Source organism: Cherax quadricarinatus, chromosome 19 (assembly GCF_038502225.1).
Source record: "Cherax quadricarinatus isolate ZL_2023a chromosome 19, ASM3850222v1, whole genome shotgun sequence".
Taxonomy (NCBI): Eukaryota; Metazoa; Arthropoda; class Malacostraca; order Decapoda; family Parastacidae; genus Cherax; species Cherax quadricarinatus.
Genome location: NC_091310.1, coordinates 43,665,928 through 43,679,605, shown reverse-complemented (window position 1 = coordinate 43,679,605; position 13,678 = coordinate 43,665,928). Strand labels below are relative to the sequence as shown.

The 13,678-nt window shown below is 38.9% G+C and overlaps 1 protein-coding gene across 3 annotated transcripts in view; it reads left to right on the top strand.

Moving 5' to 3' along the window:
* Positions 1-13,678, top strand: part of gry (trafficking protein particle complex subunit 11 gry) — a 113,869-nt gene that overhangs the window by 59,579 nt on the left and 40,612 nt on the right. For all 3 annotated transcript variants that reach the window (XM_070086762.1, XM_070086763.1, XM_070086761.1), the window contains exons 14-17: positions 5,933-6,060; positions 7,565-7,649; positions 10,646-10,787; positions 11,868-12,019. In XM_070086762.1, the coding sequence (XP_069942863.1) occupies positions 5,933-6,060; positions 7,565-7,649; positions 10,646-10,787; positions 11,868-12,019 (507 nt within the window). The remainder of the gene's footprint in view (positions 1-5,932; positions 6,061-7,564; positions 7,650-10,645; positions 10,788-11,867; positions 12,020-13,678) is intronic.

Genomic DNA, 13,678 nt, shown 5'->3' with positions numbered 1-13,678 from the left:
TCAACACTTTCACCACACTCGCACATTTTCACTGTTTTTGCAGAGGTGCTCAGAATACAACAGTCTAGAAGCATACACATATATAGATACACAACATATCCCTCCAAACTGCCAATATCCCAAACCCCTCCTTTAAAGTGCAGGCATTGTACTTCCCATTTCCAGGACTCAAGTCCGACTATATGAAAATAACCGGTTTCCCTGAATCCCTTCACTAAATATTACCCTGCTCACACTCCAACAGATCGTCAGGTCCCAAGTACCATTCGTCTCCATTCACTCCTATCTAACACGCTCACGCACGCTTGCTGGAAATCCAAGCCCCTTGCCCACAAAACCTCCTTTACCCCCTCTCTCCAACCCTTTCGAGGACGACCCCTACCCCGCCTTCCTTCCCCTATAGATTTATATGCTTTCCATGTCATCCTACTTTGATCCATTCTCTCTAAATGACCAAACCACCTCAACAACCCCTCTTCTGCCCTCTGACTAATACTTTTATTAACTCCACACCTTCTCCTAATTTCCACACTCCGAATTTTCTGCATAATATTTACACCACACATTGCCCTTAAACAGAACATCTCCACTGCCTCCAACCGTCTCCTCGCTGCTGCATTTACCACCCAAGCTTCACACCCATATAAGAGTGTTGGTACTACTATACTTTCATACATTCCCTTCTTTGCCTCCATAGATAACGTTTTTTGACTCCACATATACCTCAATGCACCACTCACCTTTTTTCCCTCATCAATTCTATGATTAACCTCATCCTTCATAAATCCATCCGCCGACACGTCAACTCCCAAGTATCTGAAAACATTCACTTCTTCCATACTCCTCCTCCCCAATTTGATATCCAATTTTTCTTTATCTAAATCATTTGACACCCTCATCACCTTACTCTTTTCTATGTTCACTTTCAACTTTCTACCTTTACACACATTCCCAAACTCATCCACTAACCTTTGCAATTTTTCTTTAGAATCTCCCATAAGCACAGTATCATCAGCAAAAGGTAACTGTGTCAATTCCCATTTTGAATTTGATTCCCCAAATATATATATATATATATATAGATATATATATATATATATATATATATATATATATATATATATATATATATATATATATATATATATATATATATATATATATATATATATATATATATTTTTTTTTTTTTTTTTTTTTCTTTTTCAACAAGTCGGTCGTCTCCCACCGAGGCAGGGTGACCCAAAAAAAAGAAAGAAAATCCCCAAAAAGAAAATACTTTCATCATCATTCAACACTTTCACCACACTCACACATTATCACTGCTTTTGCAGAGGTGCTCAGAATACAACAGTTTAGAAGCATATACGTATAGAGATACACAACATATCCCTCCAAACTGCCAATATATATATATATATATATATATACATACATACATACATACATACATACATACATATATACATATACAGTGGTCCCCCGCTTTTCGTAGTTCCCGGCAATCGTAAAATTCGCGAATCATAGAGGTATTTTCGTATAAACATGGACTCGCTTTTCATAGGTTGACTCGTGAGTCGTAGTTCATCCGGGACGCGTACCCACGGCGGCAGCCAGTCTGGCATTGTTTACCAGTGAGCGAAGGTCCCCTCACGTGCTCCAGCGAAATATTTCATAATACAGTATTCCATTTATTTTAGTGCTTGCAAGTACTAAATAAGCTACCATGGCTCCAAAGAAAGCTCCTAGTGCCAAGCCTGTGGTAAAGAAGGTGAGAAATACAATTGAATTTAAGAAAACCATCATTGAACAATATGAAAGTGGTACAAGTGTGGCCGAACTGTCCAGGATGTATAAGAAACCCTACATAACCTTATGTTCCATAGTGGCCAAGAAAAATGAAATAAAGGATGCTGTTGTTGCAAAGGGAATAACTATGCTGACAAAAATGAGATCACCAGTACTGGAAGAGGTTGAGAAGTTATTATTGATGTGGATAAATGAGAAACAATTAGCAGGAGATACTCTTATGACTTTGTTTATTTGTGAAAAGGCTAGGCAGTTGCATGAAGATTTGGTAAAGAAATTGCCTGCAAATAGTGGTGAAGTGAGTGAATTTAAGGCCAGCAAAGGCTGGTTTGAGAGATTTAAGAACCGTACTGGCATACACAGTGTGGTAAGGCATGGTGAGGCTGCCAGTTCGGACCACAAGGCGGCTGAAAAATATGTGCATGAATTCCAGGAGTACATAGAGGCTGAAGGACTGAAACCTGAACAAGTGTTCAATTGTGACGAAACAGGCCTCTTTTGGAAGAAAATGCCAAAGAGGACCTTCATTACACAAGAGGAAAAGGCAATGCCAGGACACAAGCCTATGAAAGACAGGCTGACGCTCATTACTAGTGTACCATTCTGAAAATCCCAGAGTGTTCAGGAAAAACAATGTTATGAAGAGTAAATTGTGTGTGTTTTGGAAATCTAATAGTAAGGCATGGGTCACAAGGGAAATTTTCGTCGAGTGGTTCAATGAAGTGTTTGGCCCTAGTGTGAAGGAGTATCTCCTGGAAAAGAAATTGGATCTCAAGTGCCTGCTAGTAATGGACAATGCACCTTCTCATCCTCCAAACTTGGATGACCTAATTTTCGAGGAGTTTGGGTTCATCACAGTAAAGTTCTTGCCCCCGAATACCACTCCTCTCCTCCAACCCATGGACCAGCAGGTTATTGCAAACTTTAAAAAACTCTACACAAAAGCAATGTTTCACAGGTGCTTGACTGTGACCACAGACACTCACTTGACCCTAAGGGAATTTTGGAGAGAACACTTCAGCATCCTCCACTGCATAACCCTTATAGGTATGGCTTGGGAGGGAGTGACTACCAGGACTTTGAACTCTGCCTGGAGAAAATTGTGGCCAGATTGTGTCGACAAGAGGGATTTTGAAGAATTTGGGACTGACCCTAATGAGCCTATGTCTGTTGTAAAATCAATTGTGGCACTGGGGAGTTCCATGGGGTTGGATGTGAGTTTGGAAGATGTGGAAGAATTGGTGGAAGACCACAATGAAGAGCTCACCACTGAGGAGCTGCAAGAGCTTCAGCAGGAAGAGCAACACATCACAGCTCAGAATCTTGCTGCAGAGGAGGAGGAAGAGAGATGGAAGAAGGTGCCTTCTTCAGAAATTTAAGAGATTTTTACTATGTGGGGTAAGATGGAAAGCTTTATGGAGAAACATCACCCTAACAAGGTTGTTGCAAGCCAGGTTGGCAACATGTACAGTGACAAAGTCTTGGGCCATTTTAGGGAACTGTTAAAGAGATGCCAGAAACAGAGCTCTCTCCACAGTTATTTTGTGAGACAGGAGTCCAGTGACTCAAGGTGGTCCTAGTGGCATTAAGAAACAGAGAAGAGAAGCAACCCCAGAAAAGCAAATGGTACCTGAGGTGTTGATGGAAGGGGATTCCCCTTCCAAACTATAAACAATCCACTCTCTCTCCTCCTCCAGTCTCCCATACACTAAGAAGAATCTCCAATAAAGGTAAGTGTTATGCTGTTAATGTTTCATTCATCATTTCCCATTGTATTGTTTATGTACTACATGCATATTTCATGTTAAAAAAAATTTTGTTTTAATACTTCTGGGTGTCAGGAACGGATTAATTGTATTTACATTATTTCTTATGGGGAAAATTGATTCGTAAATCGTAAATTTCGTTTATAGTAACAGCTCCAGGAACGGATTAATTACAAACAACGAGGGACCACTGTATATATATATATGTCGTGCCGAATATGTAAAACTGGTCAATTAGCAAGAACTCATTTAAAATTAAGTCATTTCTAAAATTTTCTCTTATACGTTTAAAGATATATTTTTTTTCATTAATATTGATGAAAAAATTTATAATTTTGCACCAAAAGCAACTTAGAAAACTTACCTAACCTTATTATAACAAGCGCAATTTATTTTAGCCTAACCCAACTAAATATAATTTAGATTTGTTTACAATAATTTAATACTAAACAAACACAGTGAAATATTTTTTTTTCTTTAGGTTCAGAATGATTTTGGCGAAATTGTTGCATACACAAATTTTCACTTGTCCTATATGGCAAGATGAGCATTGCTATTTAAGCCAAGATCACAAGTTCTGCCTATTCAGCACGACACACACACACACACACACACACACACACACACACACACACACACACACACACACACACACACACACACACACACACACACACACACACACACACACACACACTCACACACACTCACACTCACACTCACACTCACACACTCACACTCACACACTCACACTCACACACTCACACTCACACACTCACACTCACACACTCACACTCACACTCACACACTCATTCACTCACTCTGCATATTCTTGGACTGCAAGAAGGCATTTGACACAGTTCCACACAAGAGATTGGTGCAAAAACTGGAGAACCAAGCAGGGATAACAGGGAAGGCACTACAATGGATCAGGGAATACTTGTCAGGAAGACAGCAGCGAGTCATGGTACGTGGCGAGGTGTCAGAGTGGGCACCTGTGACCAGCGGGGTCCCACAGGGGTCCGTCCTAGGACCAGTGCTGTTTCTGGTATTTGTGAACGACATGACGAAAGGAATAGACTCTGAGGTGTCCCTGTTTGCAGATGACGTGAAGTTGATGAGAAGAATTCACTCGATCGAAGACCAGGCAGAACTACAAAGGGATCTGGACAGGCTGCAGACCTGGTCCAGCAATTAGCTCCTGGAGTTCAATCCCACCAAGTGCAAAGTCATGAAGATTGGGGAAGGGCAAAGAAGACCGCAGACGGAGTACAGTCTAGGGGGCCAGAGACTACAAACCTCACTCAAGGAAAAAGATCTTGGGGTGAGTATAACACCAGGCACATCTCCTGAAGCTCACATCAACCAAATAACTGCTGCAGCATATGGGCGCCTAGCAAACCTCAGAACAGCATTCCGACATCTTAATAAGGAGTCATTCAGGACCCTGTACACCGTGTACGTTAGGCCCATATTGGAGTATGCGGCACCAGTTTGGAACCCACACCTAGCCAAGCACGTAAAGAAACTAGAGAAAGTGCAAAGGTTTGCAACAAGACTAGTCCCAGAGTTAAGAGGTATGTCCTACGAGGAGAGGTTAAGGGAAATCAACCTGACGACACTGGAGGACAGGAGAGATGGGGGGACATGATAACGACATACAAAATACTGAGAGGAATTGACAAGGTGGACAAAGACAGGATGTTCCAGAGATTGGACACAGTAACAAGGGGACACAGTTGGAAGTTGAAGATGCAGATGAATCACAGGGATGTTAGGAAGTATTTCTTCAGCCACAGAGTAGTCAGTAAGTGGAATAGTTTGGGAAGCGATGTAGTGGAGGCAGGATCCATACATAGCTTTAAGCAGAGGTACGATAAAGCTCATGGTTCAGGGAGAGTGACCTAGTAGCGACCAGTGAAGAGGCGGGGCCAGGAGCTTGGACTCGACCCCTGCAACCTCAACTAGGTGAGTACAACTAGGTGAGTACACACACACACATACACCCCCCCCTACCTACCTACCTACCTACACCTACCTGGGTTTAGTTCTTTTTTCTTAATAGTTCTTGTTCTTCTTTATTTCCTTTTATCTCCATGGGGAAGTGAAAAAGAATTCTTCCTCCATAAATCATGCATATCATAAGAGACAACTAAAATGCCAGGAGCAAAGGGCTAATAACCCTGTCTCCTATATAAATTACAACATTTAAAAAGAAAAACTTGTTTTTCTTTATAGGTCACCCTGCCTTGGTGGGAGATGGCTGATGTGTTGATAAAAAAAAATGTATACTGTATTATATATTGTTAGTGTTAATTTGCAAATAATATTTTACTAATAAGGCAGTTTTATTGTAGGTGACAGGGGTACGTGCTCAGATGGATGTACCAAACAGCAGTCTAGTTGTAAGTTTACAGTGGTCAGGGCCAGGCAATGAAGGTGTAACCATGCATGCTGCCAACACTCCAGCATTCCCAGAGTTCAGGTATAGTTTGCAGTCATAAGCAACATTATTCATATGACTTGTTACAAGTGACTGGAGATAAGTGTTTGTTCATGACCCACAAAAATTATTGCAGTGGCAAATGGTCTTCATCACAGACCTAGGGGCACTGGCACAGCAGTGCATGAATTCATTAAAATTAGGATATGTAATTTGCTTTACATAAAGTTCCATGAACTTAATACAATTGTGCATGCACCTACTTTACCTTGATTTTGTAGCATAAGCATCTTAACACAAGTAGGACAACGTGTATAAGAGCAACAAGCCTGTTGCAACACCATGCCTGCTTTCAGATAATAGTGTATTTGTTTATGGTTTATTTTTTGTTTGAGAAATATACTCGCACGTATATCAGTGTATTTGTTGGCACACAGTTTCTCTTACACAGTTTTGGCATACTGCACTTTTCACAAAGAGGGTTGGCTTCTGCAGAATTCTTGTGCAAATTTAAACAGTCTGCTAAGTTTTTTTTAAACACTGCACATCATTAGATATTTTACAGCAATCCCGTACAAGCAGAAACTTCAGTTGACTATCTGAAATTGTGGAATAAATTCAGGGTACACCAAGTTCTCATTGTGAAATGTTCTGTTTACCACAGTAAAGATTTTATATTTCACTAACTGCAGAGCACTAGAAAGAGATGATTCAGTTTCCATTGAGGGTATGTGCATAAAACATTGAGCCTGCTTTCAGTTATTGCATTCAACTGTTACAATCTTTAGTGTTTGCAAAGTGCATCTAGTGCAAGTACTGTACAATTTCATCATGAGAAGAAAGTTACTTTATTTTTCCATATCTTCCTAATACCAAGTTTTGTTTAAATTTTTGACAGCTTATTTTTACTGGGAACTCTTTAGTCTTGAGATATTGTCATGGAATACAGTATCTTCTTCAGATATAGCAATTACCTAAAAGTCTTAAAGTAGTTTTGAATGATCACCAAATGAGGAATCCTACTTGTTAGTTTGGTTATTATATGTGTGAAATTGTTATTGGGTAGTTATACATCACCTTTATACAACTGAAAAAAAATGGAGTCTAGTATATGTGAGGGGAAACAAAGATTAAGAAATATAATTAATGAAATAGAACAGTGTATGGGTGGAGAGCTTGTAGCAGATGGGCACAAGATGCTGCACTTTGGATGAGGTTAAATTAATGATGACCACTGCAGCCTAAAACAATAATTTATTTTTTTTTTTGTCTTAATTTGCCACATACTATACCTTGTTAAGCACTTACTATATTAAATATTAATAATGTGGGTTAGTAAAGCTCAGTATTCACAGAGACATTAATGTAGGGTTTGTTACTTAAAGGGAGCACTCTATTCTTCATTAAGTGTTCTCTCTCTATATATATTTGAGAAGTTTCATGAGTTTATGTCCTTTAATAAGATTAAAAGTAAGAGAAATAACAAGAATAGTTACTCATGTTGACAATGTACAAGATGCAAAATTAATGCAGTTTTCATCAACAGCTTGCTCTACAAAGACAAATTCGACATTTCCCTCCCTATTGCTGAAACAGAAATTCTGCCTCGTCAACCCCGCCTCACTGTTCAGGTGAATTTTATGACCTCAGACCTTGTGTTTAGCAATAGGCCAATCATTCTAGTAGCTAGAATTTGTTCATAGGTATTTTGCCTCATTACCAAGGTTTTGTCTCAACTGGATGTAATGGGTAACTAATATTGATAAATAAAGCAATTTTTGTGATTTAATAGTAAATTGTATACAGTTTATCTTTCAGAAATATTCAGTATATAATATATTGTGTGACAATGCCTATCACATAATATATTATACAGTGGAACCTCGGCTTATGAATTTAATCTGTTCCATGGATTTGTTTGTATCCTGATTTGTTCATGTGCTGAGTCAATTTTCCTCATTTAAATTAGTTGAAATGCAATTAATTCGTTCCAGCAGAATTCCTGATCTCAGGAGGCTTGACAAAATAACCCTGATATCAACTCTAGGGCTTATTTATTTGTCACAATTCATCTAATATGACATAATAAGCAATATAAATAAGATAGAAACCTGATATACACTGTAGAATGAATAAAATATGTCATTATGTGGACAGCAGAGGGAGGAGGATTGTGGTCGAACGTTCTAGCTATGAAAACGTCAGAGGTGTTATAAGATAAAATGGAGATTGTGAGGCTAACTGAATTAGATCTGGTGTACATACGACATTTACATTTCTTGGAGAAGAAATGCAGGGTGGCATATCCTGTCAGGAGTTCACACTTTTCTTAAGGACTGCTATGTACATTTTTATGTTTATCTCACTACACTACGTATCTCTTGTGAGCTGTTTCTCCGTCAACCATGTCAACAATTACTGTACCGCCCTTTGCTGGTGCTATAGCCTTTATAGACTCCTGCTTTAGTATTGCACATATAGTAGATTATTATTATTATTATAATTATGAGGAAGCGCTAAACCCATAGGTACATACAGTAAAGGGGCTATGCTTGTACTCAACTCGCCAAGTCATCAACCCTCGTGCCTAGTCTGTGCTTATTAATCATTTCTTACTTTAATTCCATGAAAATCATCCTCTTTTTTTTTTCTTGGCACTGTCCTTTGCGCTTGCTTCCTTATGGCCCATGGTTAGAAGAAAGAAATCTGGCGAATTAACTGCACGAAATGTAAGGAAATCACGAGAATTCCTTGCACCGGGAGGGTAGCTCCATAAGGACATGTGCACTGGTGACCATTGTGGTGGTGGTATCAAACTAAATTATATGCAGTACGTACATTTTTTATTTTTTTTTTTTCAACAAGTCGGCCGTCTCCCACCGAGGCAGGGTGACCCAAAAAAGAAAGAAAATCCCCAAAAAGAAAATACTTTCATCATCATTCAACACTTTCACCACACTCACACATTATCACTGTTTTTGCAGAGGTGCTTAGAATACAGCAGTTTAGAAGCATATACGTATAAAGATACACAACATATCCCTCCAAACTGCCAATATCCCAAACCCCTCCTTTAAAGTGCAGGCATTGTACTTCCCATTTCCAGGACTCAAGTCTGACTATATGAAAATAACCGGTTTCCCTGAATCCCTTCACTAAATATTACCCTGCTCACACTCCAACAGATCGTCAGGTCCCAAGTACCATTTGTCTCCATTCACTCCTATCTAACACGCTCACGCACGATTGCTGGAAGTCCAAGCCCCTCGCCCACAAAACCTCCTTTATCCCCTCTCTCCAACCCTTTCGAGGACGACCCCTACCCCGCCTTCCTTCCCCTATATATTTATATGCTTTCCATGTCATTCTACTTTGATCCATTCTCTCTAAATGACCAAACCACCTCAACAACCCCTCTTCTGCCCTCAGACTAATGCTTTTATTAACTCCAGACCTTTTCCTAATTTCCACACTCCGAATTTTCTGCATAATATTTACACCACACATTACCCTTAAACAGGACATCTCCACTGCCTCCAACTGCACCACTAACACCATCCACTGATGCCTGTGGCCCATCCATACCAAGTGTAGCCACATCATCCTCACTATCACTACCTAAAACGGGTGTAGGGCCACGGGATGTACTCCGGGATGTACTCCGTCCCCTGGGCACAGCATAGGGTACACTACCCAAGCGCATGCGGCGGCGAACATACCGACGCTTCACTGGTGAATATGTTTCCTCACTATCACTACTTGAATGATCGTCGAGCACAATAAAATCACAATCCACATCAGAATCATCGTCATTACTGAAGTCAGAGGCCTGGCCACGGGAAAATATTAGTTTTCTCTTACGTTTAGGAACACCCGACTGTGAGTCACGAGTGCCCACACCAGAGGTAGAAGGTCGAGGATCGTCGGGGTTTTCTGCACTATTATCAATATCCTGGTCATTATTTTCGGTCACTAACTTATCAAAGCCGTAGAATTCGTCTTCATTTCCACTTCCATCAGTGTCAGAACTATCAGACAGGAAGAGGAGAGTCCCAATTTTCCGGGGAGTGAGAGCTGACTTGCGACGAGGCATGGTGAACAAGGGTGAATGAGCCGGCGTTCCCACAATGCTATGCAGGCGCCTAGATTTTTTGTTTACGGCGCACACCCACGGCGCAGACCCATTCTCTCACATGTAGGCCTATGAGCGCTTTTGCGCTAAACTTGACGGCGCTAGAATTTTGGCGTAGATCTACGGTTTGGACACTCACCGAAAAGCCGTAGATCTATGGGACGGACCCTGAAAGGGTTAAGGAACCTCCCTGGAAGGGAAAGTTCGCATCCTGAAATTTCCAGAAGCAAAAAATTGACCGATCAGCAGTTTGTATCCTGAAAAATTTGTATGGTGGGGCATTCGTAAGCCGAGGTTCCACTGTATACTGAAATTTAAAACAAAGTTCAGATGTCCACATCTGAACTTTGTTTTAAATTTCCTTAAAATACTGTTTATTTACAGTTAAAATAAATTCAGTATCCTGTTTCTTTACTGTATTTTGTATTCCCTTTAGACCTCGTTTTATTGAGCTCATTTGCTATCTTTTCTATAATGATGATGATGGTATTTCAGATTGAGCATGACAACACAGCACTAGTGTGGGAATGGTTACCCGTCAAGGTCTTCCTCAAAAACATTGAAGAAAGTTTAGCGTCAGATATTTCTTTAAGCTTTGGACTTGATCCATCTTCACATATTAATCTGGAGCTTGCCAGTAAGTTTATACTCATAATTAATTCATTTTTGCTGACTTATTGAGAATATTTGCTTGTTTGTTACTTGATACACAGCTGTAAAATGTATATTGATTTGTCATATAGCAAGGCATTGTCCCATCTGTAATGGCAAGGGTTATTTCTTTCTACTGTACTCATGACTTACCACTATGCTCCCTTGTTCTAGTCTCTCTAATATCAAGCAGTCTTTCCTATCTAATGTCTCTGAATAATGTGATGAGAGAAATGAAAATGAAAAATACTTGGAGAGTAAGAGTGGTGTGATTAATCACTGTGATGTATTATCTCAATATCAGAACTAGGCTAGATAGTGCCAGTGATATAATAATTGTAAATGACAGTGATCTCAGACCAAACTGTTTGTGTAATAAAAATAAAATTCATATCATAATTGCATATTTTGTGCAGGATTCAGTACGAGTAATTACTGAAATTATTTGCTTGTGCAAATAGGATTTTTTCAATCAAAGAGAACTATAGGAATATCTGAAGGCACGATTGTGTTGTATAATTTAAACTACAAAATAGATGAGTATGCCTTTCTAAGTTGAGAGGAAGTCGGAAAGAAAAGTTTGCAGTTATCTTTAAGCAAGGGACTGAACAAATGAATGTGAATGGCATGTATAATGCATTGAAGGAATATCTGGGTAATATTGGTAAGAAGATATGTAAGTCTGTGTAATCTGGTAGATAGTTAAGAGGCAACACTGGATAAAAGACTACATGGATCAAGGTTATTTTTCTTCTTTCAAATAGTTGTTATTTTATCCTTGCTTAACCTCTTTTCTGTTAAAGGCATCTTCATTCAGACTGTCCAGAAGATCCCACCTATTTCTTCATCTTAACATCCAGAAGACTTTTTTTTCTGCTATTATGCCTTTTTATAGCATGCAAGCAGTCATAACTCAGCATAATATTGTATATCTAAGTATTTTCAGGCTCATCATAATTGGCTCATAGAGCACATCTAAAATTTGAAAAAGTTTTCTTTAAGGTTACTGTTTATTTCTATAAATACATACATTATTTTAAAATTTGCTGCTTTTATGTTTGTTCAGCACAAGTGTGTACATCATCAGGTCTTCTCAGTGACAAGATAGGTTCTCAAGTCAGCAGTTTCAGTAATGGAGAATTAGGTGTTGGGGAAGAATCAGCTGTGACATTTTATGTAAAATCTCTTACTGCCTCTGAACGAGTGCTCACGTTGAAGGCAAGTACTGTATTATGGCTTGTTCTCTACCTTAGTATGAATAGATATGTTTAAGTTGATTGAACAAATATATTTTATAGCTCTAAAGTAGAAGTCATTGTACCTGGTATCTGATTCTCTTAATTCTTGATAACAAGAGTTATAATTTAACGAAACAAAATTAACAACTATGAGAATGATGGGATGATGATTGCCAAGGATTGTTTTGTTCAGCATTAAGCATTTCAGTAATAATATTGCTAAACTTTTTTTTTTTCATCAAACTGGCCATGTCCCACCAAGGCAAGGTGACCTAAAAAGAAAAATGAAAGTTTCTCTTTGTAAATTTAGTAATGTATACTAGCCCCTTGCTCCTGACATTTTAGTTGCCTCTTACGACATGCATGGCGTACGTAGGAAGAATTCTGTTTCACTTCCCCATGTAGCTAAACTTTTGTATGTGTTAAAATATGTTAATGTTAATAAGATTTTGCACATTATTTGATGAAACTTCTTTTTTCTACATTTTTTGAAGTGTATGATAGTGTTCAGCAACTTTACACACTTGTTCTTAATACATATGAGTTATGTCTAGGTGCTAAGCCATAAAGGCCTTATCTAATTACTGTTATATTGTGTTACTTGCAGCTAATGTCCTTTTTTAACACTACTAATGTTGTTTTTGAAAAGTGCTTTAGCAAGTGTTTTGCTAAGTACTTCAGAAAGTACACATTATAACTCCTGAAGCGAGAGAAAGATGGGAGGAAGTTTGAAATCAATCCAGTGAAAAGCAGGGAAGTCATAGGCACACTGTTTCAACATCCAGGGTCCAAGACTCTTCAACTTACAGCCAATAGATATTAAAAATATTGCCAGAAGAGTGGAAGTTTTCAAGAGGGATAATAATCAATACCTGTGGAACATACTAGGACAACCAGATTATATTTATGTAATGGCATTCAAGAAGTAATTCACTCCATAGGAGGTCAGTATCACATACCAGAGATGATTGTGTTCTTTGGAAGAGGAAAAAACGGTGGAAAGAGGAAGCAGAGGATGCAGAAAAGTAGGAAGTGAATGAATATGAAGAGGAGAAGGAAGAAGAATAGGAGAAAAAGAAAAAAGAAATGGAGAAGGAAAGTGAGAAAGGAGGAGGTGGAGGAAGAGGAAAAAAAATTAGTGAAGCAGATGGAAGAAGAGATGGGAAGTGGATAAACAAATGGATGAGAAATAAAAAGAATAAGTTGAGAAGGAAGAGGAGGAAGATGAATATGAAGAGGAGGATGAAAAAGGTAAAAATAACAATGAAGAGGAAGATTATAAGTAGAAGTAGAATAAAGAGTAGGATGTGTGAGGAGGAAAAAGCTTAAGATGAGATATGGTGGTGGAAGGAGGAGGGTAAGAGGAGGAAGAAAAGTACAGTACATGTATGAAGGAAGGTAAGTGGAATAATAATTTATTTAATAAAGTGAAGGAGATGGAAGAGGAGAAACAAAATAAAGTCATCAGTGTAGAAAAGAAGAGAGAGTAGGTGGAGCTGTGGACTGCCATGGTGCTCTACCTGGTGAGGCATGCTTTGGGACTTTGGACCCAAAATTTTGTCAGTCACAAAATACAGTTTGCTGTATTCAAGATCTGCTTCATAGAAGTGTGGCTTTGTGTTGCTAACAAAGGGTTAAT